The sequence below is a fragment of the Zingiber officinale genome, chromosome 10B (assembly GCF_018446385.1).
Source record: "Zingiber officinale cultivar Zhangliang chromosome 10B, Zo_v1.1, whole genome shotgun sequence".
NCBI lineage: Eukaryota > Viridiplantae > Streptophyta > Magnoliopsida > Zingiberales > Zingiberaceae > Zingiber > Zingiber officinale.
Window position 1 is genome coordinate 29021040 of NC_056005.1, and position 26942 is coordinate 29047981.

General features: G+C 43.0%; 1 protein-coding gene across 2 annotated transcripts in view; it reads left to right on the forward strand.

Annotated features, from left to right (window-relative positions):
- The first annotated feature begins 4998 nt into the window (after positions 1–4998).
- LOC122028754 (leucine-rich repeat receptor protein kinase HPCA1-like) overlaps positions 4999–26942 on the forward strand; it is a 46859-nt gene continuing 24915 nt past the window's right edge. For both annotated transcript variants that reach the window (XM_042587624.1, XM_042587625.1), the window contains exons 1-8: positions 4999–5392; positions 5503–5626; positions 5706–5777; positions 6038–6112; positions 6215–6286; positions 6359–6520; positions 6654–6728; positions 6818–6889. In XM_042587624.1, the coding sequence (XP_042443558.1) occupies positions 5314–5392; positions 5503–5626; positions 5706–5777; positions 6038–6112; positions 6215–6286; positions 6359–6520; positions 6654–6728; positions 6818–6889 (731 nt within the window). In that variant the 5' untranslated portion in view covers positions 4999–5313. The remainder of the gene's footprint in view (positions 5393–5502; positions 5627–5705; positions 5778–6037; positions 6113–6214; positions 6287–6358; positions 6521–6653; positions 6729–6817; positions 6890–26942) is intronic.

Genomic DNA, 26942 nt, shown 5'->3' on the forward strand with positions numbered 1-26942 from the left:
ACTGATCGGTTATTATTGGCGAGAGGTTACGGGATCGACATTAATTCATATTAATGCTTCTGTTGCATTCGCCACCAAGCACATGGGTCAACTTGGTTCAGTGTAATCTGGGCCCTGAATTTACACCCCCTGCGCCCCCACACATGAGAGAGGTATCCAAAGAAATGTATATATCTCCATAATGATATGATATTATTCACTTTGCACCTAAGCCCTCATGAATTTGTTTTTGGGCTCTACCCAAAAGGACTCATGTCAATGAAAACATCATACATCCTTTTAAACTCATGATTTTTTTACCATATCTTTTCAATGTGGGACTTTGATTGAATTCTAATAATCCTCCCCTAAAATGAAGAACCACCATTACTCTCATGATCCGGGTCTCTCTGTGAGTATTTGGTCACTCTTGATTTTCTTCGGATCTTCCCGCAAGTACTTAGTCATCCTGAACTGCTTCGGGTCTCCCCACAAGTATCCGATCACTCTTGACCTGTTGCGGACCTCCCCATAAGCATCCGGTCACTTTGACATACTCTGGGCCTCCTCGCGAGCATCCGGTCACCCTAACCTACCTCGGACCTCCCCACAAACATCCACATCCGGTCACTTTTGACTTGTTCTGGACCTCCCCGCGAGTATTTGGTCATCCTGACCAGCTTCGTGCCTCCCCAGAACTTCGTTCAAGGTCATCACATATGACATCTGGTCTGGACCATGGATCTAATATCATTTGTTATGTTCAAAAGAAATAAGATATCTCTATTGACATAAATTCTTTTGAATATAGTGCAAGAATAAAATCATGAGGACTTATGTCTAAAATAGATAATATGATGTTACTATAAAAATATATATATATTACTTTTAAAACTTCTAATATAATTAATTTGGTCTACCAAAATCTTCTAAATGTTGAAGTATTTTTCCTTTTTCTTTTTTATAATCTAAATACTTAGATTAGCTAATTAATTTGAACAGCTAGCTCCTAATTCATATAAATCCGAAAATGTTCGTCGCAATTCGGCCTGAATTTCATAATAAAAAATTCACTATAGAATCTGTCTCTGCCTCAGTTAATTTCAAATCATGGCACTTTATGAATTCATCCAATGTCTTACTGCTCCATCATATCATGTCCAAGGGTGGGTGGAGTCGTATTAACGCCTCTCTGGACTTTAACCTTGGATAACAACATCGACGTCAACATTCGTGGCCCACAGTCCGGGATCAATCCAAGTAAATCACCTGACGCCGCCATTGGCCTTGGCCCGAGGGATGCTGAAGCACTCTCGGAAGGTAAATTGATGAATTCGGGTCATTAAATTAGGATTTTTATTGCATTAATTTACATGGGGGCCGGTGGCACGCTATCAGCTTTGCTCTCAACGCACATCAATCAACAGCGGCAGCAGCGTATTTGTGCAGGCCACTTGAATTCAAGTTTCCATCGAAGAATTGTCAAGAGCGTTTGCCCAAATGTCACTACCATAACCGACACCAATTTACACTAAAAAAATCTAATAAGATCCAAAGAAATCCAATCGAAACTTGATACCGTCCATCAGTGTCATTCATTATTCGATATTTACCCAAAGTCACACTCAATTTTTTAAATTTCTAAAAGGCACATTATATTTCAATTTTTATCAAAGGGTCATCTAATTTTTAAAATATATTTCCTATTTATTTCAACCCTAAATTAAAATAAATAAATAAATTTTTTATTAAGTAAAATTAAATTGAATTGAATCAAATCAAATTAGATAAAAGAAAATATAAAATTGACATATATTTTTTTTTAAATAGAGTTTTTTAAAATGTCAATAAAAATTATAATTTTTAAAAAAACATTAATAAGTAAACAAAAAAATATTTTTATTTTCTATCATTTTAATAGTTAATTACAAGAGGGGAAAAAAATAAAAACGAATAGCATGGTGATATTGGACGAAATCAATACCAAATTAATTATAGTAGGGAATATAATTAAAATTTCGTATTAGAAATATATAGAGATGAGTTATTGATAATCAGACTTTTAGATAGAGTGCAAAAATAAATTTAAGAGGGCTCAAATTTAAATTGGATAATATTATATCATTATAAAGATATATAAATTTTTGTAGTCCTAACAAATGATATCTTAAGAGAGGCTGACCATGAATGGAATAGTGGTCTTGAACGAAAGAGGTGAGAGAGTGAACTCTAAGTGAAAAATAAGTAGATCAAAAGTGGCCGAGTGTTTCATGGAAATCCTGAAAAAGTAGATGGTAAGAAGAAAGTTTTAGAGGAGAAGAGTGACCAGATATTTGAGGGGGCTCAGAGTAGATCAATAGTAATTGGATGTTTGAGGAGAGGTTCGGACCATGAGAATAATGACTATTTTTTATTTGAGAAAAGAATTATTTGGAATTTATGAATTTATAAGATGAGTTTATAAAATTAAAAATATTTTTATTGATATTAAAACATTTTATTTTAAGTAGAATCTTAAAATAAATCTATGAGTACTTATACCTAAACGAGACAATATTACATCATGGATATACGTGAAGTCTTTGATACTAACAATTTTTTTTATTTATAATTTTAAAATTTATTTCATTTTTCTCCCTTATAATTAAAACTACGAAAGATCGTCTGGTGTTCGGTTGCTGTCATCTTTGTTTCGCTCTGTACCTTTCGTTCGGTCCTTTCGCATCTTAATGAATCGCATAGGTCTAGTAACTCCTCTCCCGCAGGGGGGAAAGGTTCCTACGTCGTTTCACAATATTCGCCCCTCTTTCAATCTCTTTCCAGGTCCTTCTTCCCTAATGACGTATGGCTCGTTCGATTGGTATATATATATATATATATATATATATATATGAGTAAATTTTACAGATATTTAAGTTTGTTATGGTCGTCAGTGATTTTGTATGAAATTTCGTATTGAAATAATTAAGGGGCGTTTGGTTTAGGGGAATAAGAGTGGGGAATAGGAATAGCAATCATTGATTATCATTGTTGATGTTTGGATTATAGTAAATGGAAATGCAAATAAGGGAATGAATCCTTATAATTAGATAATGACTCATTCTCATGTCTCCCCCCTTCAATAAGTCATTACCCTATTTTCAACAATCAAAATATTTCCTTATTCCAAAAATACCCTTGACCAAAAACTAAATTTTTTTCCCCTTAAAATCAAATATCAAAATATATTTATTTAATTTTTCTTTCATATCACTTTCTCTCTCCTTGTTCTCTCTCAACATATTTTCTCTCTCCTCATTTTATCACTCACTTTCTTTCTCATCACACTTTCCTTCCTTTTTTTTTTCTCATTACACTTTCTCTCTCATCACACTTGCTCTCTCCTTAATCTCTTCCATCACACTCTCTTTTCTCTTTTTTCTCATCATACTTTCTCTCTCATCATACTTTCTCCCTCCTCAATCTCTCACATTACACTCACACTCTCTATTTTCTTTTTTCTCATCACACTTTCTCTCTCATCATACTTTCTATCTCATCACACTTTCTCTCTTCTCAATCTCTCCCATCATATTCTCTCCCTTTTTTCTCAACACACTTTCTCTCTCATCATGCTTTCTATCTCCTCAATATCTCCCATCACATTCACTTTCATATTTTTTTCTCATCATACTTTCTCTCTCATAATACTTTCTCTCTCCTCAATCTCTCTCATCATACTTTCTCTCTCATAATACTTTCTCTGTCCTCAATCTCTCCCATCACACACTCTCCTCTTTTTTTTCTCATTACCCTTTCTCTCTCTTCATTCTCTCTCATCATATTTTCTCTCTCATCATATTTTCATGCTCTCTCCCATCATACTCTCTTTCCTCATTTTCTCTCATCGTACTTTCTCTCTCTTCATTCTTTCCTATCACACTTTCTCTCTCATCATTCTTTCTCGTCGATCGTATTTTTCTTTCACATTTAACTTTCTCTCACATCTAATTTTTTCTTTTATTTTTCTTTAAGGATAAAAAAGGAAATTTTGATTGATTCCGATAGAAAATATTCAACTAATCAAACATTACTTTTAAAAGTGATATCCATACTCATACATATTCCCATTCCACAATAATATAATTCTCATTCTGATTCTTATTTCTAGGAACGAACCAAACGCCCCCTAAGGATTTTTTATTTGGTTCGGTTTGAAAATTAATTCTTACTTTAATTTATGACTGAAATAGATGGAAAGGATATTTTCAAAATTAGGTACATCCTTAGTAAATATCAAAATAAGGTTCACTTTTTCAGGAAATCTAAAAAACTTAAGTGTGGGGCGAACCAACTTCCCTTTGGATTGTCCATCACCAGCCAACCACGAATTGTACCAACTCGGTTATCGTTGATGTTAGCCTTCTCGCCAACCATGAAAAGGGTAAACAATAGCGATCTTTTCAGCAGGAGAGATTGTATCCTCTAAGAAATTATTTTTATGAGGATTCAATCTTTATTTTCATAAGATAATCTATTATCTAACTACTATAACTTGATCATGTCCGTAAACATTACTCTCATGTGATAATTTACTATCTAAATACCAACTCAATTATATTCACGGGAGCATTTGCATGTTGCTCAATTTATTCTATTCTTTTAGAGTAAAATGTGCTATCATTCATCTCATTGATCCAGTATTATCGGTTCCACGATAAGATGATAAGATGCATGCATAAATTAGAAGAGATACACCTAATAAAATATTTTACATCTATTAAAAATTAATCCTTAAAATTTATTAAAATAAGCATCTATACCGTTAATCCACGAGGACATCAATTTATTCTTTTGTTATCATTAAAGGCGGAGATAAATTGACATGCGCCACATGACAAAACCACTCGATCAAGAGTAATCAGCATATCGAACTGTGTCCAGAGCTAATAATATCTTAGCCAAGTTGCTTCCCAACGAAAGCAAATCCAATAAATACAATAACCGTTTCAAGCTGCTACGACGACGACGACTATCCAACCAAACCGAGCTACTAGTGCATTACATCTTCTTTTCATCACTGCCACTTTTTCAATAGCTCAACAGACTCCATCTTGTGACATTGACTTTGAAGTCCATTGAAGTCAAAGCAGGGCATTTTTTAATAGGCTTCTTTTGCTGGTTGCCCGTTCTTATGATTATTCTTCCACTGGAGTGCTGCTGCAGGTGGAATGATGAGGTGAATCATGGCAGGTAGGTCAGTTGTAACCTATTCTGTAGGGTGACAGAAAGAAGAGTTGAGCTTCCGATAGTGGAGTGAACCGCTCACAGTACGTGTTCAGCAAGAGCACAGAGATGAGAACTCTTATCTTCATCCTGTGTGCGCTCGTTGCGAGTCTTCAGACCGGTTTTGGAAGCACAGACTCTCAAGATGGTATCCTTTTGTTTATCTCTGATAATTTCTTGTATGAATTAGAGTTCTATAGTATCAACTTGGAAAAGGATTGGAGACGGGAGTGGATGTTTCTCATCTTCCCTTTACAGCTGCTGCTCTGCGGGCTCTAATGAGCGAGTGGCAGAGCCCGCCTCCAAGCTGGGGGACAACTGACGATCCTTGTGAAACACCTTGGGAGGGTGTCTCATGCAAAGACTCTAGAGTCACCATTCTGTGAGCATCTTTTCTGAAACTGAAACTAGTTTCTTGTTATTGTTGCCACGAGTTTCGACCTGATTTTAGTAAATTTCAGGAAATTGTCTACCATGGGGATCAAAGGCACACTGAGCGCAGACATCGGGACACTCAGCGAATTGACAATTTTGTAAGTTTACTTGCAGTCTTCCTCGTGGCAGATGTAAACTTGGTGTACCTTTTCTGCTCACATAATGGACCTTTGCCGAGAACACTATTGATTCTCTGATTGTTTAAACAAACAGAATAGCCATTACTTGGTTCCAGGAGTCCAATACTTCCATGTCATCTTCAACATACTGATAAACTCGATGCTCTGTGATTTTTCATTTAGAAAATGTCAAACTCTGTGAAACAAAAAAGAGATCTCAAAGACAAGGAAACTTGCAGGGATCTATCATTCAACAGTGAGCTTGGTGGTCGACTAAATCCGCTTATTGGAAATTTGACGAAGCTGACCACCCTGTGAGGCAGAACTCCTTTTATAACAAGTCACTCGCTTCAAATCATTTGCAGCTGTCCATCATGCAGTGTCTTAGACCTGCTAAAATGGGTACTGTTTTGCAGAATCTTAGCTGGTTGCAGCTTTAATGGGAGCATCCCAGACGAACTAGGATCTCTACAAAACCTCTCATATCTGTAAGCAAAATCATTCTGGTTGGGAATGCCGAGCCTTCAATGCTCGCTCACTTTGATCTGTTATTTCCGCAGCGCTCTAAACTCAAACCAGTTCACCGGCAAAATCCCATCATCCATGGGCAAACTTTCCAATCTTTACTGGTTCGATATCGCTGATAACCAGATCAGTGGACCTCTTCCAGTCTCCAATGAAAGAGAACCAGGCCTGGACCTGCTTCACCAAGCAAAACATTTGTAAGTTAATCCAAAAAGGTAGAAAGCAATGAAAGTTAGGCCGACTTTTGCAAATTTGAATGGTTGAATATCATAGTCCATTTAATTTCTTTTCTTTTCTATTAATGTTCCTTCTTTTCTGCCTGCTTGACAGCCATTTCAACAAAAATAATTTATCTGGTTCCATCCCGGAAAAACTCTTCCACTTAAACATGACATTGTTTCATGTGTAAGTTGAATTTTGTAGATTCACATTTCCCGTAAAACTTGAGAAAACTACAAATACATTCTGACTCCTGATTGTTCTACATTTGGCAGAATTTTTGATGGAAACACATTAACAGGAAGAATTCCAGACTCCATATGTCTAGTCAGAACCATTATGGTTCTGTAAGTATCTTTCAATCCAGCATAAATTTTAACTAATCTCTGTTAGTGATGTTCCCTAGATCTTCCGTCTAGAAATACCCGTCGAATAGTGAGCGAGCTGACTAGTCTGAGTACCTAGTAATCAGAGTGAGCTGAGCGCCAAGAGGTTTGAGTGGCCCTAGTGACAAGTGAGCCAAGTGCCTGGGAATGTCCGAAGGTTCAAGCATCGATCGAGCACCCAGGATGCCATGCATCTTGCAGAAGTTCTCAGCGTCGCTGATCGACCGAACATGTAATCTACTGTGTGCACTTGGATGACCTTACCATTGCAGCCTTGCACATACCAGCCACAAGGTTGGGCGCCTGAACAGCTATAAAGATGATGACATCCTTGCACACAGTTGCCACACAACTAACACCTAAATCGCCTTACAGTTTCTTGCATGTATCAGTCACAAGGTTGGGCTCCCGAACAGCTTTGAAGATGATATCCTTGCACGTGGTAGCCACACGACTAACACCTAAACCGCTTTACAGTTGCAGTCTTTCGCACACCAGCCACACGACTAGACAATCTTATAGTTTGTCACTCAGTATAGAAATATTTACGTTTAGGAACATCTCCGGAAAGATCATATAGGATTTTAGCTATACACTCACTTTGAAAACATCCTAAAAAAGATCATACAAGACTTCAATTGTGCACTGACTCTGAGAACATCCTCGGAAAAATCACACAAAACTTCAATTGTGAACTTAGTTTAAAAATATCCTCCAAAATATCACACAAGATTTCAGTCATACACATTATGGGAACATCCCCTTTGGAAACATCCCTAGAAAGAAGGCACTTCCCCAATTGGGTGCCTTGCAAGTGTTCTTGACTGGGAACTTCTTGTTATTCTCTTCATGCAAAAACAGCCTTAGGAGACACATCCTCACCGGGACCTACTTGAGTGAAATTCCTCTACTTGATGCTCACACAAAGGAGCTCAATCGGGCGGAAGCGTCCTTACCGAGCCACTTTATTTAACCCTAACCTCTAATCACTTTTGACAATCGTGGCTGCCCGGCCTGCCCCACTAGCAATTGAGCCCACTATTCAGAGCTCGAGGGGAGCTACTTCGACTTATCATGTAAAGAATAGACTTGCTAGCCCTGTACGACCACCCTCAAAGGGAATATTTGCGCATCAACTGTTGTTCCCAGATGAGATATTGGAGGGATTACCACATCGTTTCCGCCCACCCAATATCATTGAATACAACAACATTGTCGATCCAAAGGAGCACTTTTGCAACTTTGAGAATGCTGCCCTGCTGCAATAGTATTCAGAATGAGTCAATGTCATATCTTCTTCACTACTTTGATTGGGTTTGCATAGTAGTGGTTCAATATCCTACGACTCGGGGTTTATATAGTCTTTTGATGATTTTGTTGTGCTTTTCCTACGCCATATTTCTAGGTCTAAGAGGTATTCGTATGCCCCTCTTAGCTTATTCAATTTCAAATGGAATCGTAGAAACATCTGCATGAATACATCCAATAGTTCACTTGAGTCGTGTTGGAAATACCCTTAGTAGTACCAGAAATCTTGATGGATGCTTTTGTACATAGGCTCTAAGATGAGATTTTTTTCACTGTTACTTCAGAGATATGCTCGGTCCGTCAAGGTACTATGTCAAGAATATTTTACTGACAAATTTTTTCAAGAAAAACTTTGAGAAATATGCCCGCTTGAGGAAGCATGCACGTGCACTACCGGAGCTCTATATAAAAGGGGGTCCAAGAATCGATGGAGGTATACGATATTCACTATTTGTGCTACAATCTTCTTATTGCTCCGTTTTCTATTTCATCGTCGGTGACTGACTTGAGCGTCAGAGGGCCAACGTCGGGGACCCCTTCCCTGGTTCAGCACTGACGTAGTTTGTGTTGCAGGTCCAAGCGAAGTCTACAAGAAGTCAACGGGAGCGCCACATCCCGGCTCTTCATCTCTTCGACTTTTGGACAGGATCATATTTGACGTCGTCTGTAGGAACGTAACCTGCATCCGAGACAAGAAGATGGAGGACGCTGGATGACTCACAACAGTGACGCTCACCCAGGAAGAGCTCGACATGCTCGTGCAAGCCCGAGCAGCAAAGATGATCGAGCATCAACAGCAACAGGCGTTAGTCGATTGGCAAGCACCGCAGCCTGCAACATCGACGGCTGGAAGACGAGCAGGGCAGGATGACCGAGTGGAGTAAATCTCCGTATGGGGGCAGAATAGAAGGCCGACCGGCACACAAGGGGAAGCGCTGCCCGCGTCGATCCCCTTCCATCGCGTCTTATTCCAAACCCCCTTCGGAAATAGCTCAGGCGAATCAAGAGCGGGGATCGTCTTCAGATGATGCTCCCATTCGGGATGCACAAAAAGGTAAGACACCCTGAAGCAACACATCGCCCGAACAGATCAATCGGCAGTTCTCCGAGGAGATGTTACAAGACCCTCTGGCCAGACACTATATTCCACTAGCGATCGGGACATACAACGAATCAACTGATCCAGATGATTATTTGGATAGGTTTGATAACGAAGCCACGCTGCACCAATATACAGATAGAGTGAAGTGTCGAGTCTTCCTCACTCCCCTCTCTGGATCGATGCAGTGCTGGTTCCGAAGACTGCTAGACAGCTCAATACGGAGCTTCAAAGATTTCTGAGTCACGTTCCAACACTATTTTGCCAGTAGCCAACACTATCAGAAGACGATCATCAACCTCTTTGCCCTGAAGCAAGAGCCCAAGGAAGCGCTCCGAGCGTACTTACAACATTTCAATCAAGTAGTCATAGACATCCCCTCAGTCTCATATGAGACAATGATGAACGCCTTCACTCAAGGACTCGTCGAGGGAGACTTCTTCCGATCACTCATCAGGAAACCACCCAGGGAGTTCGACCACACGCTCCAAGAAGGCCAACGAGTATATAAATGTGGAAGAAGTCCAAGCAGCCAGAAGAAAAGAGGCGTTGACCGAGCCTCCCACGATGACCGATCGCTAACCATCAAGCAGCCATCAGCCACCCAAGGGGTCTAGGGCCGAAGGAGCATGGCCGCACCATGTCGTGCAGCATCTGGCTTTCGGTCGGCAGAAGGCGGTAAAAGGTAAGGCGTGGACGTCGATATTTTGTTCTTTCCATCAGTTGGTGACCCACAACATGCGTGACTGCCGTGGTCTGACATCAATCGTCAGCCGACCAGCTCCAAGAGGATACTGTTGTCATCTCCTTCTCCTGATCAGTGACAAAGACATCGATCTACTGGGAGGCGGGAGGCTGAAAAAAGGGCTCCTGAGCGGCACCATCAACATCAACGGGATGACTCTGATCCCTCCCGAGTTCTGACCGAGCAAAATAGACCCTCCGCTCGGGAAGAATAAAACAGAAGCAACGCATCCCGAGGAGAGATAGACATGATTATGGGGAGGGGGTCGACCGGCGGCGACTCCAACCGAGCCAGAAAGTCATACGCTCGTCGCTTGGAGATCCACATGGTGGGATGTAGTAGGTAAAAGGCCGAAGGGCCCGAAATCAGTTTCGGCCCTAGCGACTTGGAGGGAGTGGAGATCTCTCATGACGATGCGTTGATCATCCGGGCGGTAATTGCTAATTATACTATTTACCAAACTTTTGTTGATATAGGAAGTTCGATGAGCATTATCTTCAAGAAGGCGTTCGATCAATTATAAATTGATCAGAATGAGTTGTTGCCCATGACGACCTCACTCTACGGCTTCACGGGCAACGAGGTGTTGCCACTTAGATAGGCCTGATTGGCTATCTCGCTAGGGGAAGAGCCACTAAGGAGAACCTGGACCACCAATTTCATCGTGGTGGACACACCGTCGGCCTACAACGTCATCTTGGGCCGACCAGTCCTCAACGAGTTCCAGGTGGTGGTGTCCACTTATTGCCAAAAAATCAAGTTCCCGATGGACAACCGGGTAGGGGAAGTCAAAGAAGATCAGCTGGCCGCTCGGCGATGCTACGTCGAGATGGTCAAGGCCGAAGCAAGAACCGCTCGGAAGAATCCGCGCCTGGATGTAAACGCCATCACTTAGAAACCTCATATGCTGGTATACGAAGAAAAGGAGGAGGTTCAGATCCACCCGAGCCAAACGGAAGCAACCACCTTCATCACTGCTGACCTGGAGATGGAGAAGAAGGCAGAGCTAATCGCTTGCCTTAGACAAAATCATGATGTGTTCGCCTGGTCGACGCATGAGCTTCCCGGTCTCTCCCCGAGTGTGCCTCAGCATGAGTTTCATGTCCGATCGAACGCTTGGCTGGTGAAGCAGAGAAAAAGGGACTTCAGTGCGGAGCAAAATCTGATCATCCGGGCAGAGATAGAAAAGTTGTTGGAGGTTGGTCATATTAGGAAAGTTCAATTCTCGAGTTGGCTAACCAACGTCGTGCTAGTCTCCAAGCCGGGCAACAAATAACTGATCTGCATTGACTTCCGTGATTTGAACAAAGCATGCCCAAAAGACTTCTATCCCTTGCCTAGGATAGACCAGATAGTGGACTCGACGATGGGCTGTGAGCTAATATGCATGCTCAACGCATACCAAGGGTATCACCAAGTGTCGCTTGCTCGCATGGACCAGGAGAAGGTCAGCTTCATTACGGCTGACGGAACGTACTACTACAACATCATGTCATTCGGACTCAAGAATTCCGGAGCCACTTACCAGAGGCTGATGAACAAGGTGTTCCAGCGGCAGATCAACCGTAATATGGAGGTATATGTCGAGGACATATTAATTAAATCCCTCCGAACTGCTGATCTATGTGCAGATATCAACAAGACCTACCGAACGCTGAGGACCTATGGAATAAAGATAAACCCAAGAAAATATCTATTCAGTGCAAAGAGTAGCCACTTCCTGGGTTACATTATCACCGAGTCGGGCATTGAAGCCAATCCGAGCAAAGTCAAAGCGTTGCAAGACATGCTGCTGCCTCGGAACTTAAAGGAAGCTCAACCAAGTCATCTGATCGAAGCCTGCCGTTCTTCAAAGTGCTCTGCCACGCTACAAAATTCCGGTGGGACGCTAAGTGCGATCAGGTGTTGGAAGAGCTTAAGGAATATCTAAACTCCTTGCCTATATTGGCCATGCTGGTTGTTGGCGAGCCACTTTGGATTTATCTATCCTCCAACGAACATGTCGTTGGATCAGCTCTGGTTAGGCAGAATGGCCAAGAGCAGTAGCATGTATACTTTTTGAGCCATATATTGAAGGATGTAGAGTCGCTACACCAGTCTTGAAAAATTAGCTTATGCTTTAATTCTTCCCGCTCGGAGGCTTCATCCATACTTCCTAGCACACACAATCATCATGCTAACTAACAGTGCTTTGGGGCGAGTCCTTCTCAACCCTAAAGCATCAGGAAGGCTAATCAAATATACTACCGAGGTAACTAAATTCGACATACAATATCAACCTGGAGCGGCAATCAAAACTCAGGCCTTGGCGAATTTCGTCATAGAGGTTCAGAATGTCGAGTGGGAGGTAACATGGAAGATATATGTTAACGGTTCGTCCACTCGGTAAGGTAGTGAAATCGGCATATTGCTTATCTCACCTCGAGAGGATCGGATGCAGCTCTCTGTTCGGTTGGACTACAGAGCTACCAAAACGAAGCAAAGTATAAGGCATTGATAGCCAGCCTATAGGTAGCTCGGTATGTGGGAGCCGTTAGAGTCCTCATCCACTCGGACTCTCAGTTGGTCGCTCAGCAGTTATCCGAGACGTTCAAGATAAGCAATGCATGACTCAGGCTCTACGCGGAGGCTCTACATTCAAGATAAGAAGATGCTAAATATAGTCTCCCGGAGGTGCACCAAGGTTGCTGCGAGGTCACCTAGGCGGCCGTGCGTTAGCTCGAAAGATACTTCTGGCCGGATATTTTTGACAGACCCTCCAAGAAGATGCCTCTCAGACAGTGGCCACTTGCTTGTCCTACCAAAAGTATCACAACCTTCCTCACCAACCGACCGAGGAAATGAAGGCGTCCATAGTATCTTGCTCGTTTGACCAATTGACCATGGATATAGTTGGGTCATTCCCCATGATGACCGGTCAGTGGAAATTTTTTCTCGTCGCAGTGGACTACTTATTGAAGTGGGTAGAGGACGAGTCACTTGAAAGAATAATCGAGTAGATGGTCATTAAATTTATTTGGCAGAACATCATATGCCGGTTCAATATCCCACACCGACTTGTATCAAACAATGAGAGACAATTCGTCGGTCAGAGGCTTAGAGAGTGGTGCAAGGGCTATGACATCCAACAACCCTTCACATCGGTGGCCTACCCCAAGGCAACATACAAGTTGAAGTCTTCAATTAGGAGATTCTCAGAGTTTTACGCGCTCGGCTCGACCACGTTGGAGGCAGCTAGGTCGACGAGCTCCCTAGCATGTTGTGGGCCCTTCGTATGACCCCGAAGGAGGCGACCAGAGTAACCCCCTTCCATTTGGTATACGGCAGTGAAGCAGTGGTCCTCGTGGAAGTCAGAGTAGAATTTGATCAGGTGCAGCACTATGATGAAGGAAACGCCGAATGGAGGCTCATGGAGCTCGACTTGGTGGATGAAACACAGGCGAAAGCAACGGTTCGACTAACAGCGTACCGGCAACGTATGAAATAGAACTACAACCGGAGGGTGATCTCGAGGACCTTCTAGGTCGCAATCTCGTCTGGAAGAAAGTAAAGCTGGTCGGCGACGTCGCCAAGCTCAAAGCCCCGTGGGCAGGACCTTTTAAGGTCGTGTAAAAGCTCCATTCGAGTGCCTACTACTTGGAAGATCATAAGGGAAGGCAACTCGAGAGGCCGTGGAACGTGAATCATCTCCAACCCTACAGGGCCATATGAGAGGTGCGTGAGTGAATTACCTATATTTTTGTATGTTTCCCAAACGCAGGGCAAAAAATAAATAAAAGCGAGGAATGCCTTTTGAGATGAATCTGTACCAACGGTCAAGAGGCGACCTTAAGTCCGAGTCTTCATCAACGGTTAAATGGTGACATTAAACTCTTATCTCCACCAATAGTCGAGCGGCGGCCTTAAACTATTGTCTCCATCAACGGTCGAGCGACGCCCTTAGACCTGGGACTTCACAACGATCGAGCGGCGAGCTTAAACTCCTGTGGTCGAACGACGACCTTAAACCCGGGTCTCCATCAACAGTCGAGCGACGACTATAAACCCTTGAGTCAGAGACTCCCGTGATGATCAACCGAGTTTGAGTTATATTAGAGCCACGGGCTCTAGAAGTCGAGCGCCGACTATAAACCCATGTCTATGCCAGCTCTACTAGTCTCGAACCAGCATATCGGATCTCTTATATCTCTCGTTCGGGGTCGAGCGGTCTTCACTGGTCTTGGACTAGCATATTGGATTCTGCATCTCCCCCATTCGGGGTCGAGCGGTCTTCAAAAGCACAGTGAGCGGGCAAGTGTCGGCTACGCAAAAGCTCGACGTCTTCAAAATATAAGTGATCGTTCGGTGCTATTCTACAAGATACTACTTAGACTGAGCGGAAGTTCATAGAATTATAATGGGAACTCTGAATACAAAAAGGATTGATCGGCTGGATAGACTAATTATGGATGATCAGAGGAGTCACGAGGCTATGAGTTCTCGCAAGGCTCAAAAGATGAGTTGAAGAAACATACAAGGAGGTAAAGCTTGTCCGAACGGACAAGCATTCATTGAGACTTCAAAAATTTTACAAGAGCTCTCGACCTCACTCAAGGTAGTCTAAGGCATCGTCAGGTAGCGATGCGGTAAGTTTGCCCTGGCTAATGATGTTGCTGGTCAGAGATGTCGATACGTAGCCACCCTCTCTAAGCTGGTCGATCGCCCCGTCAATTGCCAGGTCGAACAGGCGGAGTGCCCGATAGGCAACTTTGTCATTGAAAGCGTCCAAGTGGATATAATTCTTTTTCATCCCCTCGAACCAGCTAGCCTCGACATCTTGATAAGTCTTCAGAGCCACTCAGGAAGGCCTCCAGCTCGTCCTTCACGGTGGCCAGTGCAATATCTTTGGCAGCAAGTTGACTGCGAAGGACAGCTTCTTCGGTCGACTGGCTGTTCCGCTCGGCAACCAGGAAATCCTCAGCTTCCTTGAGTTTTTGGGCGAGGGCTCAGGCCTCCTTATTCTTCAATTCGAGGTCTTTGATGGCCCGATTCTTCCTCGCATTGGCCGACTCAATCTTATTGTCGAAGGTGCTGACCTACTTATTGAGCCGAGCTAGTAGGGTGGCCTGCCCTAAACTCTTGTCCCGTTCGGCTTCCAACAACTTGTTGCTCTTCTCTAGGTCAGCCCTTAGCTTAGCCACTTCGGCGTTCATCTGCTCTTGGGTGGTGGAGGATTGGTCGTTCGACGCCTTCATCTTCTTCCTTTCTCCTCAAAAAAGTGAGCCTTTGGCACATGGCTAGGCTCTTCTCCAGGCCAGCCCTTAGCTTAGCCACTTCGGCGTTCGTTTGCTCTTGGGTGGTGGAGGATTGACCACTCGATGCCTTCATCTTCTTCATTTCCTCCTCAAAAAAATGAGCCTTTGGCACATAACCAAGCTCTCCACCCAGTACTACAAACAACAAAGGAATATAAGCGCCGATCAGAAATAAACTATGAAAATACAAAACTTACCCCAGTAGACATTTGGGTGTGGTTGTTCGCAAGCACCCTAGGAGGCTTCATCGCAGCAGCAGGCTTGGGCGTCCACCCATATTTGGGTGAGCGACCCTTGGATGATGATTTGGTGCTCGGGGGATTGGGATGAAGCGCCTGCCGACTTGCGCCACTCTTTGATCGACAGGTGAAGAATCATCGTAATATAGCGTTGGTCACTCGAGGCTAATTGCGTAGAAGTAGCTCATCCGGACGGTCGGGATGAAGACGTCGGACAGATACCAAACTTCTCGGCCTTCAATTTTGGTGGTAGGAAGGCCACTGGTGGTGCGTAGACTGTTCCCTGAGACAAACCGGATAGGGAGGGGTCCGATTTGATGACTCAGGGGTAGTGGACTCTTGGACAGGAGCAGGGGTCGATGTCTTGACCCGTTCGACGGACCGCACCCCCAAAGAGGCGGAGCGTGATGAAGGCTCCGCCCGACGCCTCTTGCTACTGATCAGTGGCTCAGCTGAGGAGGTTGAGCCCGAAGCCCTCTTAACCTCGATAATCGACTACCATTCAGAAGCAGGTTGGGAGCCACTGGTCGTTCTACCGCTTGCCAAGGCGGGAGCCGCTTCACTCTCATCTTACGGCTCTTCCTGTGAGTCGACCGACTGCAGGTCGCGGCTCTCCAATTATTCTACAGTGGTTGCATTGATTGCGATATCCGCAAGTTTTGCCTTGCTGGCCAGACGTGTGCGTAGCATGACTTCAGCTGCAAAAGAGGAACAAAAATCAGTTAGAATCAAAGGAAGGAGTAAAGAGATCACATACCTAGGCTGAACGAAAGTCGGGTGCAGATCGGACTCAAGCCGAAGATATAGAGGACACCCTCCAGTAGCATCTTGTGGATGCCATATTTCTGACTGGCCAACATCGAAGTTGCGTTGAGGTAGTTTGATAGGCTTTTGTACTTCTTTAATGGAGGCTGAGTCACCACCTCGAGCTGCCAGTGGGTCAGGAAGTCTAGCCGCTCGGGAAAGCACACAAAAAGAAGTACTTCTTCCATTGTTTGTTGGAGGTCAACATTTTATCAAAGAAAATCAAGCCCACTTGGGCTTGGAAAAGAAAAGTCCCCAGCTCAGAAGATTTGGGATAATAAAAGTAATGAAAGAGCCGAGGAGTAAGAGTGATGTTGTGTAGGCAAAAAAGAACGACGACCCCGCACAGCAGCCGAAAGGAGTTCAAGACTAACTGGTGAAGGGAGATATGAAAGTATTTACACATGAAGGAAAAAAAGGGTGGATGAGAAATTGCAGACCAACGGTAAAATGGTCCGTAAAGAAGCAAATACAACTGGGCGGCGGAGAATTTGGCCGATCGGAAGGAGAAGGAAGAACAACTTCATATTCGGGAGGAAGCTCAAAAGTGGCTTTCAGACTCTCAGCATGTCGGCGTCAAACCGAAACTCGGTAGAAGTGTACCAGAGCCCAGGGATACCAACGAGAGGCTGTGAGAAACTTGACATCACCAAACAAGGAAAGGTGAAGAGATACGAAGAAAACCTACTGGCGGAATTATCACCGAAACATTGAGATGCCGAAAAACTCAGAGGATGGGGAAGGACAAACGCCAGAAGATGAGAAAGCAAGAGGCGATGGGAAGAGAGATTACTGGAAAAAGGTCGCCAGAGGAGCGGGAAAGAAGAACGTCGTCAGAGCATAGAGAGCATTGCTGAAGAACTTGAAGAGCAAGTGCACAAAGGCGGTGATGCGCACGGGCTTAGAAGCCTTGAGGTCGGCCAACCAGAGACGTCCGATCTAGGTCGTGGAAACCTAGGCCAAGATCTAACCATTGAATTTAAACTACCAAACATCACATCGGTACCCTATCAGCAGCGGCAGCAGGCATGACATGTGGCGCATTGCCACAGGCCAGCATTTAATGAGGTCAATTAAAAGGCATGGGGTGTGCTTAGCCTTAATGCAAAGAGATTTGCATGATTTTCCAAAAATCTGGGTGATGTCAGCCAAGATCGTGCTCGCCCGAGGCAACCTAAGAAAAGATTTCACAAGTATAGATGTTCATTGTGTCGATCGGCTTAAGGGAGCAGACCTACGGTCGAACGACAAGGGAGCTGTCGTGTCCTAATCAAAAGTCAGAGGCCGATCGGGCGAAAACTACTCAGACAATTGTCCAAGTAGTCAGACTTGCAAACTCCTTCGACTAGACTTGAGGAGGAGGCTTGTGATGATGTGATGATGAAAGGCCCCACCCCACGGCCACGGTGGATGTCCAAGTCAAGGCAGTCAACGCTCAGATATCATCAGCCAGTTGGGAGAAGCATGCCCCGATCGGGGGAGAAGGCCCCGATCCACCGCCGCCTTCGACACAGGAAGAAGTCAAACGATCGACGCTCAATGAAAACAATGTGCAGAAGCCACCCGAGCGGCTTCCCCGCTTGACAAGGCACTAGGATTCAGCATTGGCAAATGGAACTTCGATCGAGCGGCTACTCCGCTCAGCCAGACAACCGAGCTTGACATTGAGAGAATTTAACTTTGGCTGAGCGACTACCCCACTCGGCCTAGCACCAGGTCTCGGCAGTGGCAGAGTGGAACTTCGGTCGAGTGGACACACAAACGGGAGCAGCAGGTTTCTTGCCAACCAGAAGGGACACCAAAGCGGTGAAACTCTGGCTGAGCGGCCGACCCACTCGGCCTAGTAGTACAGTACACTGATATCCATCGACATCCTTTTGGGAGTTGGTACCGTCGATATCGGGCATGGACAACCAGAAGATCGTACGGTGGAAACTTCCACTGTCACTTCAGTGATATTCTCAGGACACTTTATTGACAAGTATTTTCAGAAAAAAATTTGAGAAATGTGCCCACCTAGGGAAGCATGCACGCGTGCTACCAGAGCTCTATATAAAGGGGGGTCCAAGCATCGACGAAGGTATGCGATATTCAATGTTTGCGCTACAGTCTTCTTGTTGCTCCACTTTCTACGTCATCGTTGGTGACTGACTTGAGCGTCGGAGGGCCAACGTCAGGGACCCCTTCCTTGGCTCGGCACCGACGTAGTTTGTGTTATAGGTCCGAGTGGAGTCTACAAGTGGTCAATGGAAGTACCACATCCCCAGCTTTCCATCTCTTCGACTTTCGGACAGAATCAGATATGCTTTTAGCTTAAGGGGGGCCTTGTGATCTTTCATTTAAGCGGGCGATTATTGGGTTACAAGGTTGCAAACAAAGTCTCACATTGAAAATATATGGAAAAGATCATAGACTTATAAGAGAAATATATCTTCATTAGTATGAACCCTTTTGGGTAAAGTCCAAAAATAAAATCATGAGGGCTTAGGTCCAAAGTGGACAATATCATACTATTGTGAAGATATTTAAATTCTTTTGGTCTTCACAGCTTCCCCACAAACCCATGTCACCTCATTATCAGCCCTACCTTCCCCCTTTGCAGGTTTTGAAGGAGGGGGCTATGAAGATGTGTGAGGAGCGCAAGTCTTGAGAATATCTATTGGCTCTGAGCAGGGATCCTGTTGATTGTAGGCCCCCATCTATTGTGCTTTCCACTAAGAGGTATGGACATGACACCCATGATTGCCAAAAATGGGCCAAGAGTTGGAAAGGCTCATTAGTACCCATCCTCATGTGCAAGCCATGCTAATGACTCTTTCCCCTTATCAACAACCACCACCACAATGCTACCTGCCGAGGTAGCCTCACCCGACTCCTCTGTGGCTTTAGCAACATCAATCGAACAATCACACAGTAGGAGGATGTGAAAGAGCTCCAGTGAAGGGTAATCTACTTGTCCGAGGGGCCATCAACATTAATTTCGAAAGGCGCCATTAATGGTGATTCCAATCAGGTTTAACAAAGACACATCTAAGTCAAATGTATGGCTATCAGAGCTCTCAAGGTTGAGTCAGAACCAGTACTAGGGTTCAGATCCAAAGACTTATAGGGGGTTGTCATTCCTCATAATGATGGCCTAGTCATTCGGGATGTTGTAGCTAATTTTAATGTGGTTTGAGTTTTTGTGGATGCAAACAACTCAACCAAGGTTCTCTTTTGAGCAGCAATGAAATAGATAAGAATATGTTGGTGCAGGGTGCACCAAAATCAAACCTGAGTTTTGATGTTGTTAAAGGTTCAAGTTAAGTCATGTTGTAATCTAACAAGTTAATTAACTGAGTGTGCAGGTTGTTTACTCAACCGAGAATGCAGGCTGTTTACTCAATCGGGAAAGCTTTAGTTGCGATTAGGCAGGAAAGACTTAGCAGATTGTGGAAGCCAGGCGGAAAGACCAAGTGGGTCGAAATAATTTGACACTTGGCAGGGAAGCTCGATAGGTTTGAAGGACCAAAGATCGAGGGAAAGTCTTGGGTGGTCGATCAAATACTAAGCGGTAAAGTCTAAACAGGTCTAGAGGACCATGTTTGGCAGGTAGGTTGAGGTAAGAAACTGGAGGAGTGACAGTGAGGTCATGTTCTGGAAGGGAACAAATCCTAGATCGTTGATCCAACTGAAGAAACTGGAAAGGTTTCCAAGTTGAGATCAAGATAGTGTTACTATCAATTACTACTCATGCATCTTACTATTACTATTCTAACTCTGTTTTGTAGGAGTCTTCGTTCTAACTCTGTGTTGCAGGAACTGAAGTTTATCGGTCGACCGAATACCAAGATCGATCGACCGAACCAAGTTGATTCAGACTAGAGATCAGTCAAAGCAAAGTTGGTAAAGTGACTGATCAGTCGCTGAACACATAGATCGGTCGACCGAACCTTGATGATGTGGCAAAGTACAGATCGACAGAAGCAAAGATGGAAGCTTGATTGGTCGACCGAACCAGAGGATCGGTCGACCAAACGATCATCGCATTAAAGGTACATTAATGAAGAATCTCGACGAACGGGGAAAGTGCACAGTTCGATTGACCGAACCATTAACTGTCATCAACAAGGAAGGGAGTGGATTCGGTTGACCGAACCCAAGGATCAGTCGACCGAACATTGATGATTTTTATAAAGTGGTGCTCGAGGTTTGAGTCTGGGTATTGGTTCTGAATTCATCTCTGTGTAAAGCTGCTATTCGTGCGACAAGTCTACTACTCATCTCCAAGCAAGTTGTTGCTCCATCCAAGAAGTACTGACCAAGCTTCATCCTATATTTAGTGTCGGTATATTTTTATTTAGATTTCTTTGTACTTTATTTCAAGTAAGATAGTAGGTAGGCTATTACTATCTTACACATTTCATTGTATGAATTACTTCTTTCCAAAGGTTTCGGAAAGAAGAATTTTAGTGTATTGCCCAATAGTGCAATCAAGGATCATGAGTCTTGGAGCAAGAGTTAACCTAGGCTCTGAACCAAGTAACTAACTTATGTTATCTGTGTTGCTTTCATTTTCACTACTTATTCTGATTTATTTTATAAGTAAAAGAAAAGTTTTTAACGTTCGATATTCACCCCCTCCTTCTATCGCATTTTTTTATCCTTCAAAATAAACATTGAGGACCTACAATCTCTTACCATGCCCTTGTTCAGATTTTTAGAACATGTGGTGAAATCACTTAGGCATCTAAAATTACCACTCCCTCTGGGCAAGGTGCCCAAATGTCAAACTATCCTAGCCACATTCACGATTGTGGGCGCTCCTTCTACCTACAATATTATTTTAGATCGATTGCTTCTTAATGTCTTACAAACCATCTCCTCACCTTATCATTAAAAGATCAAATTTCCAATAGGAAAAGAAGTGTGGGAGGTCTGAGGAGATTAACAAGTCATTAGGAAGTGCTATATGAAGATGATCTGAGCGGACTAAAAGAGATCATGCAATGGGCCTTAGCCAAACCGATAAGGGAGATGTATGAAGGAGGTATATATAGCATGGGAGGGAGAGCCTCCATCTACATCTGAGAAAGAGATAGAGCTGGTTCACTCCCACTCGAAGAAGACTACTCGAAATTCTATAGAGCTCCCATTCGAGTTGAAGGAGGTGTTGATCGATTGTCTTATTAGGGATCAATATATTTTTGTATGTCACCCAAAGACTTGACATGCATCAAATTGGAGATAATGGAGCATCATTTGCACATCATCAACTACCCGTCTGATAAAATAGAAGCATGTCTCTTTGGTCCTAAGAAAGATAAGATTATTCGAGAAGAAGTGCAAAAGCAACTGAAAGCAACGCATCATGTGTGGGAAGTGTAGTACCCAACTTAGCTATCCAACATAGTCATGGTGCCCAAGGCCTCAGGTAAGTAACATATGTGTGTTTATTTTTGGGATTTGAACAAGATCTGCTCCAAGGACTGCTATCCCTTTTCACACATTGATCAATTAGTGTATTCTATTGTAATGCATCAGTTCATCTCCATAATGGATTTATACCAAGAGCACCACCAAATCCCCTTAGAGAAGATAGATTAAAATAGAGTTAGCTTCATCACTACTGACGACACTTTCTATTACACTGTTATGTCATTCAAGCTGAATAAAGTGAGGAAAATTTATCAAAGGCTCATGAATAAGGTATTTATCGAGCAGTTGGGGTGCAATGTAGAAGTTTATGTTGATGCAATCTTGGTTAAGTCCCTATTGGCAGATGACCTAGTGCCTGACTTGGAGGAGATCTTTGCTACTAGCCAAAGGTACCATATGAGACTCAACCTAGAAAATTACATCTTTAGGGTTAGAAAGGGATGATTCTTGGGATATATGGTGATCGAGCGAGGAATCGAAGCCAACACAAAAAAGATAGAGGTTGTGCAACAATGCAATCTTTGGAGAACATTTGAGAAGTATAAAGGCTCGTAGGAAGGATCATTGCCCTGTCTCGTTTCATTTCTTGCTCGACGAATTATAGCCTCTTGTTCTTCAAAATCCTCCAAAAAGTCACTTGTTTCTAGTGGGACGTGTGATGCGAGAAGGACTTCTAGGAGCTAAAGGACTACTTGGCCAAGCTATCAATTTTGATAAACCCCCATTCGAGTAAAAAACTATAAGTGTACTTGGTTATGTTTGCGGTAGCCGTGAGTGTCGTGCTAGTCTAGCAAGATGAAGGGGAGCAACACCCTGTGTACTATATTAGTTATATATTTGAACTTCATTACACTGGTCTTGAAAAGCTAACAATGGATTTGACTTTGACATCTCAATGACTACACCCTTATTTCCTATCATACCCAATTATTGTCTTGATTGATATGCCACTTGGGAGTATTCTCACCCATCCATGTCACATGGATGGGTGAGTATGATCACCCATCCATTGCAACATGGATGGGTGAGGATACTCCCACAGTCTATAGGGAGACTTATTAAATGGGTGATTGAGCTAAATGGGTATGACATTGAGTATCAGTCATGCCCTTCGATTAAGGTGCAACCCGTGTAGATGGAGGAACAAGATCCATGGATGATCTTTGTGATGAGTCCTCAAACAATGAAAGTAGCAGAGTGGGGGTAGTACTGGTATCTCCCCAGGGAGAGGAAATTAAGTTAGTTATGCCATTTTACATCCATTCGTCCAATAACAAAGCAAAGTATGAAGCCTTATTGATAGGACTCTGTGTCACTCATAATGTAGGGGCCACTTGGGTCCTAGTACACATAGACTCCTACTCATCACTCAACAAGTTAAAGGCACTTTCGAGATTAAAGATGATAAACTCTAGAAAGATTGTGAAGTTGTAGAGCATAACAAAGAGTATTTTGTGGAAGAATTGCAGAAGCAAGTCCTTTAGGAGGAGAACTATCGAGCTGATGAATTATCTCGACTATCTAGCTTGTTAGGTGAATGGATCATATGGGAAGTGATGGCTCAGGTTTGTGGGAGTAATCGACCTAGGTTTAATCGGGTACGATTATAGTTTTGATATGTGTTAAAGAGTTTAAGTTAGACTTTCATATTGTTTTGATATGTGTTTGAGTCATGCAGGACTTAGTGAAATACATGAACAAAAGATCATCATATAGCTTGGGTCCTTGAGATCGGTGAAGGATGGTGCATCCGATAAATCGTCGGATAAGGAGCAAAGGAGCGGGCCAATGGAAGCGGACTTCAAGGTAACATGAAGGATGACAAGGAGAGGAGTCGCTGGCTCAAGTGCATATGAGGGACGAAGGCCAAGGAAGAGGACTTCAAGGGCAATTCCAAGGAGGATTAGTGTGAGCGAATGTAAAAGATCAATCGACTAGTATTGAGGCCAATTGACTGGACCAAATTCATGAGAGCACATAATAGTTCTATGCCCAATGGTGGCGAATACTAGTTGACTAATAATGACACCAGTCGATTGGTAGAAAGTCATTGGTAGCCATTGGCAGAATCTCAAATTCTACGGAGTGTCGTTGGTTGTGTCTAATGGCTACACTAGTCGACTGATGCATGGACCAGTCAACTGGTGCAGGAAATGAGTTAATTATGGATTAACTCTTTCCTCTCTATTTAAAGGAGCTTTGAAGAATGAAGGAGGTTACTGATTCTGTAAGATCGAAAGAGTGCGATAGAGGAGGGAGAGTGAATATCGCTCTTTTAAAAACTCTTTTCTTTTCGTAATGACTCATAAAACTGTTGGATATTGGGGCCTTAAATTGACCAAAACGATTTTGAGGAAGGAAGTCATCAATTGTTGAAAGTCGTAATTGACTTCAAAATTGAAATCTACGATTCGCGTAGATAGATTTAGACTATTAATTTGCTCAAAAGCGATTAAGGGTGAATGAGAAATTAATGTTTAAAATCAGCCCAAAATAACATTTATTATTCATTAATAAAGTGCATGGGAGAATAGTCCCACATCGGAAATTCTCGATGTGTGTTCTCTACTTATTAATGAAGATGTGTTAATGGAGTTAACACAAAAATAAAAGGACAGGTGCTCCCTTAGCCCAGGGCGAGTAGGTGCTCGCACCTGTGAGCCCGCCACGTGCGCACGTGTGCAATGGGCGCTTTGTAGGCGCACTTTGCACTTTTGCAGTGCCTACGTGGCACTCGGGTGACGTGTCAGGCTCGTACCTGACGTGGCAGTACCTATGCGACATCCTCGTGGGCAAAGGGAAATGACTGGACAGTTGACTTAGGGAATGGATGGCTACCGTTGATCAACGTTGATCAAATAGGTATGATGGATCCAAGGAACACATCCACTCACCCAAAAGACACTCAACCTCTTCTTTCAGTATAAATAGAACCCTCCAGATGATAGAAATCAACTCAATCCTCTCTTCTCTTCCTCAAGCATTCATCTCATCTTGTGCATTCAAGAGTCCAAGAAGTCTACTAGAAGGTTCGCTGGTCTCGGAAGTCGGAGTGCTACGATTCCGAGACGTTCGTCGTCGTTGTATCTTGGGAACGAATTGCAACAATCCGTTAAGCACCGTAGCGGAGCAATATCGTTTACGGAGATAGTGTCGAACACTAGCCTCGACGATCAGTTTGCATACTCCAGAAGCTACCCGGGGTTAACAAAAACAAATAACAAAGCGGTAGCGGAAAACAATACAAAAGACTCGAGTGGTTACTTTGTTCGGAGCCTACGTCGACTCCTACTCCAAGACCCGCGATCCTTGATCGCACCGTTGGGCAATTCATTATAACTCTTATTTCCGAAATCCTCGGAAAGAAGAGTGCATATAAATAGATAAGTAAGATAGTAACAGCCTACTAACTTACAAATAAATAAGTACAATGCAAGCTAATAAAAATATACTGATAGAAGATTAAAGATGCAACTTGTCGGCACTTCTTGGAGCAGTAGCTTGCTTATGAAGATGAGTAGTTGTAGTACGAACAACAGCTTGGACAGAGATCAACTTTGAACCAATTCGTTGTTGAGCCTTGGACCTCGAGCTTCACTTTTATAAGAATGGTCAATGTTCGATCAACCGATCCTTGGGTTCGGTCAATCAAACCCGCTCCTTGCCTTCTTTGCTGAGATCCGATCCTTGGGCATTAATGATATTTAATGGTTCGGTCGACCGAACGGTGATTTTTCTCCGTTCATCGAGATTCTTCATTAATGGGCCATTAATGTCTTTGTTGTTCGATCGACCAATCCCCTGATTCGATTGACCGATCAGGCAGTCTTCTTTCTTTGCTTCAGCTCGATCTGATCTGTGCTGAGTCATCAGTGTTCGATTGACCGATCAGCTTGTTCGGTCAAGTGATTAAGCTTAGATCGAAAGCTGCGTTCTGTTCAGTTCTGATCTAGTCAGAGTCAACCTAGTTCGGTCGACCGATCCATGTGTTCGGTCGACCGATTAGGCCGGATATGCAAAACAGTGTTAGACATATAATCCTGCAAAATAGAGGTTAGCATAGTGATAATATATTTGATGCATGAGTAGTATTAAACAGTAAAACTGTCTTGATATCAACTTGGAAACCTTTCAGTTTCTTTAGTTGGATCAGCGACCTTAGGTTGTTCCTTTCAGGAACATGACCTCACTGTCGCTCCTCCAATTTCTTACCTCAACTTACCTGCCAAACATGATCCTCCAAATATGTTTGGACTTTACCGCTTAGCATTGGATCGGCCACCCAGGATTTTCTCTCGATCTACGGTCCTCCAAACCTATCGAGTTTCTCAACCAAGTGTTGAATCCTCTCGACTCACTTGGTCTTTCCACCTGGCTTCCACGATCTACTAAGTCTATCTACGGTCCTCCAAACCTATCGAGTTTCTCCGCCAAGTGTTGAATCCTCTCGATTCACTTGGTTTTTCTGCCTGGCTTCCACGATCTACTAAGTCTTTCCTGCCTAGCCTCCAACTAGGACTTTTTTTGGTTGAGTAAACAGTCTGCACACTTAGTTAACTTGTTAGATCACACCAAGACTTAACTTGCACCTTTAACAACATCAAAACTCAGTTTCAATTCTGGTGCACTTACACCAACAATCTCCCCCTTTTTGATGTTTGATAACCAAGGTTCACAGTTAAGTTAATATATTCAAACAAATAAGTAAACAAGCATTTGTTTTTCTTTTAACTCTCCCCCTGAGTTAATTAACTCCCCTTGAAATCACTATCTCTCCCCCTTAATTTGTTATCTCTCCCCATTTAACGCACAACAAAAATAGGAGAAACAACCAAACTTTAGGAAATTTTGAACTTGAAAATTTTATGAAATTCTGTATGTGAAGAAAAATTTTGAAAGTTTAAGGAAAGACAAATTCTTGAATAGTTTGTAAAGACAAAATTTTGAAAGTTTAAGAAAAAAATTGTAGATGGTAAAGTTTGAAAAATATCTAAAGGCAAAATTTTGAAAATTTTGTAAAGCTATATAATTTTGAAAATTTTTAGGAATAGCAAAATTTTGAAAAAATTTGTAAGGAAGAAGAAAAAAATATTTGTAAATATTTTAG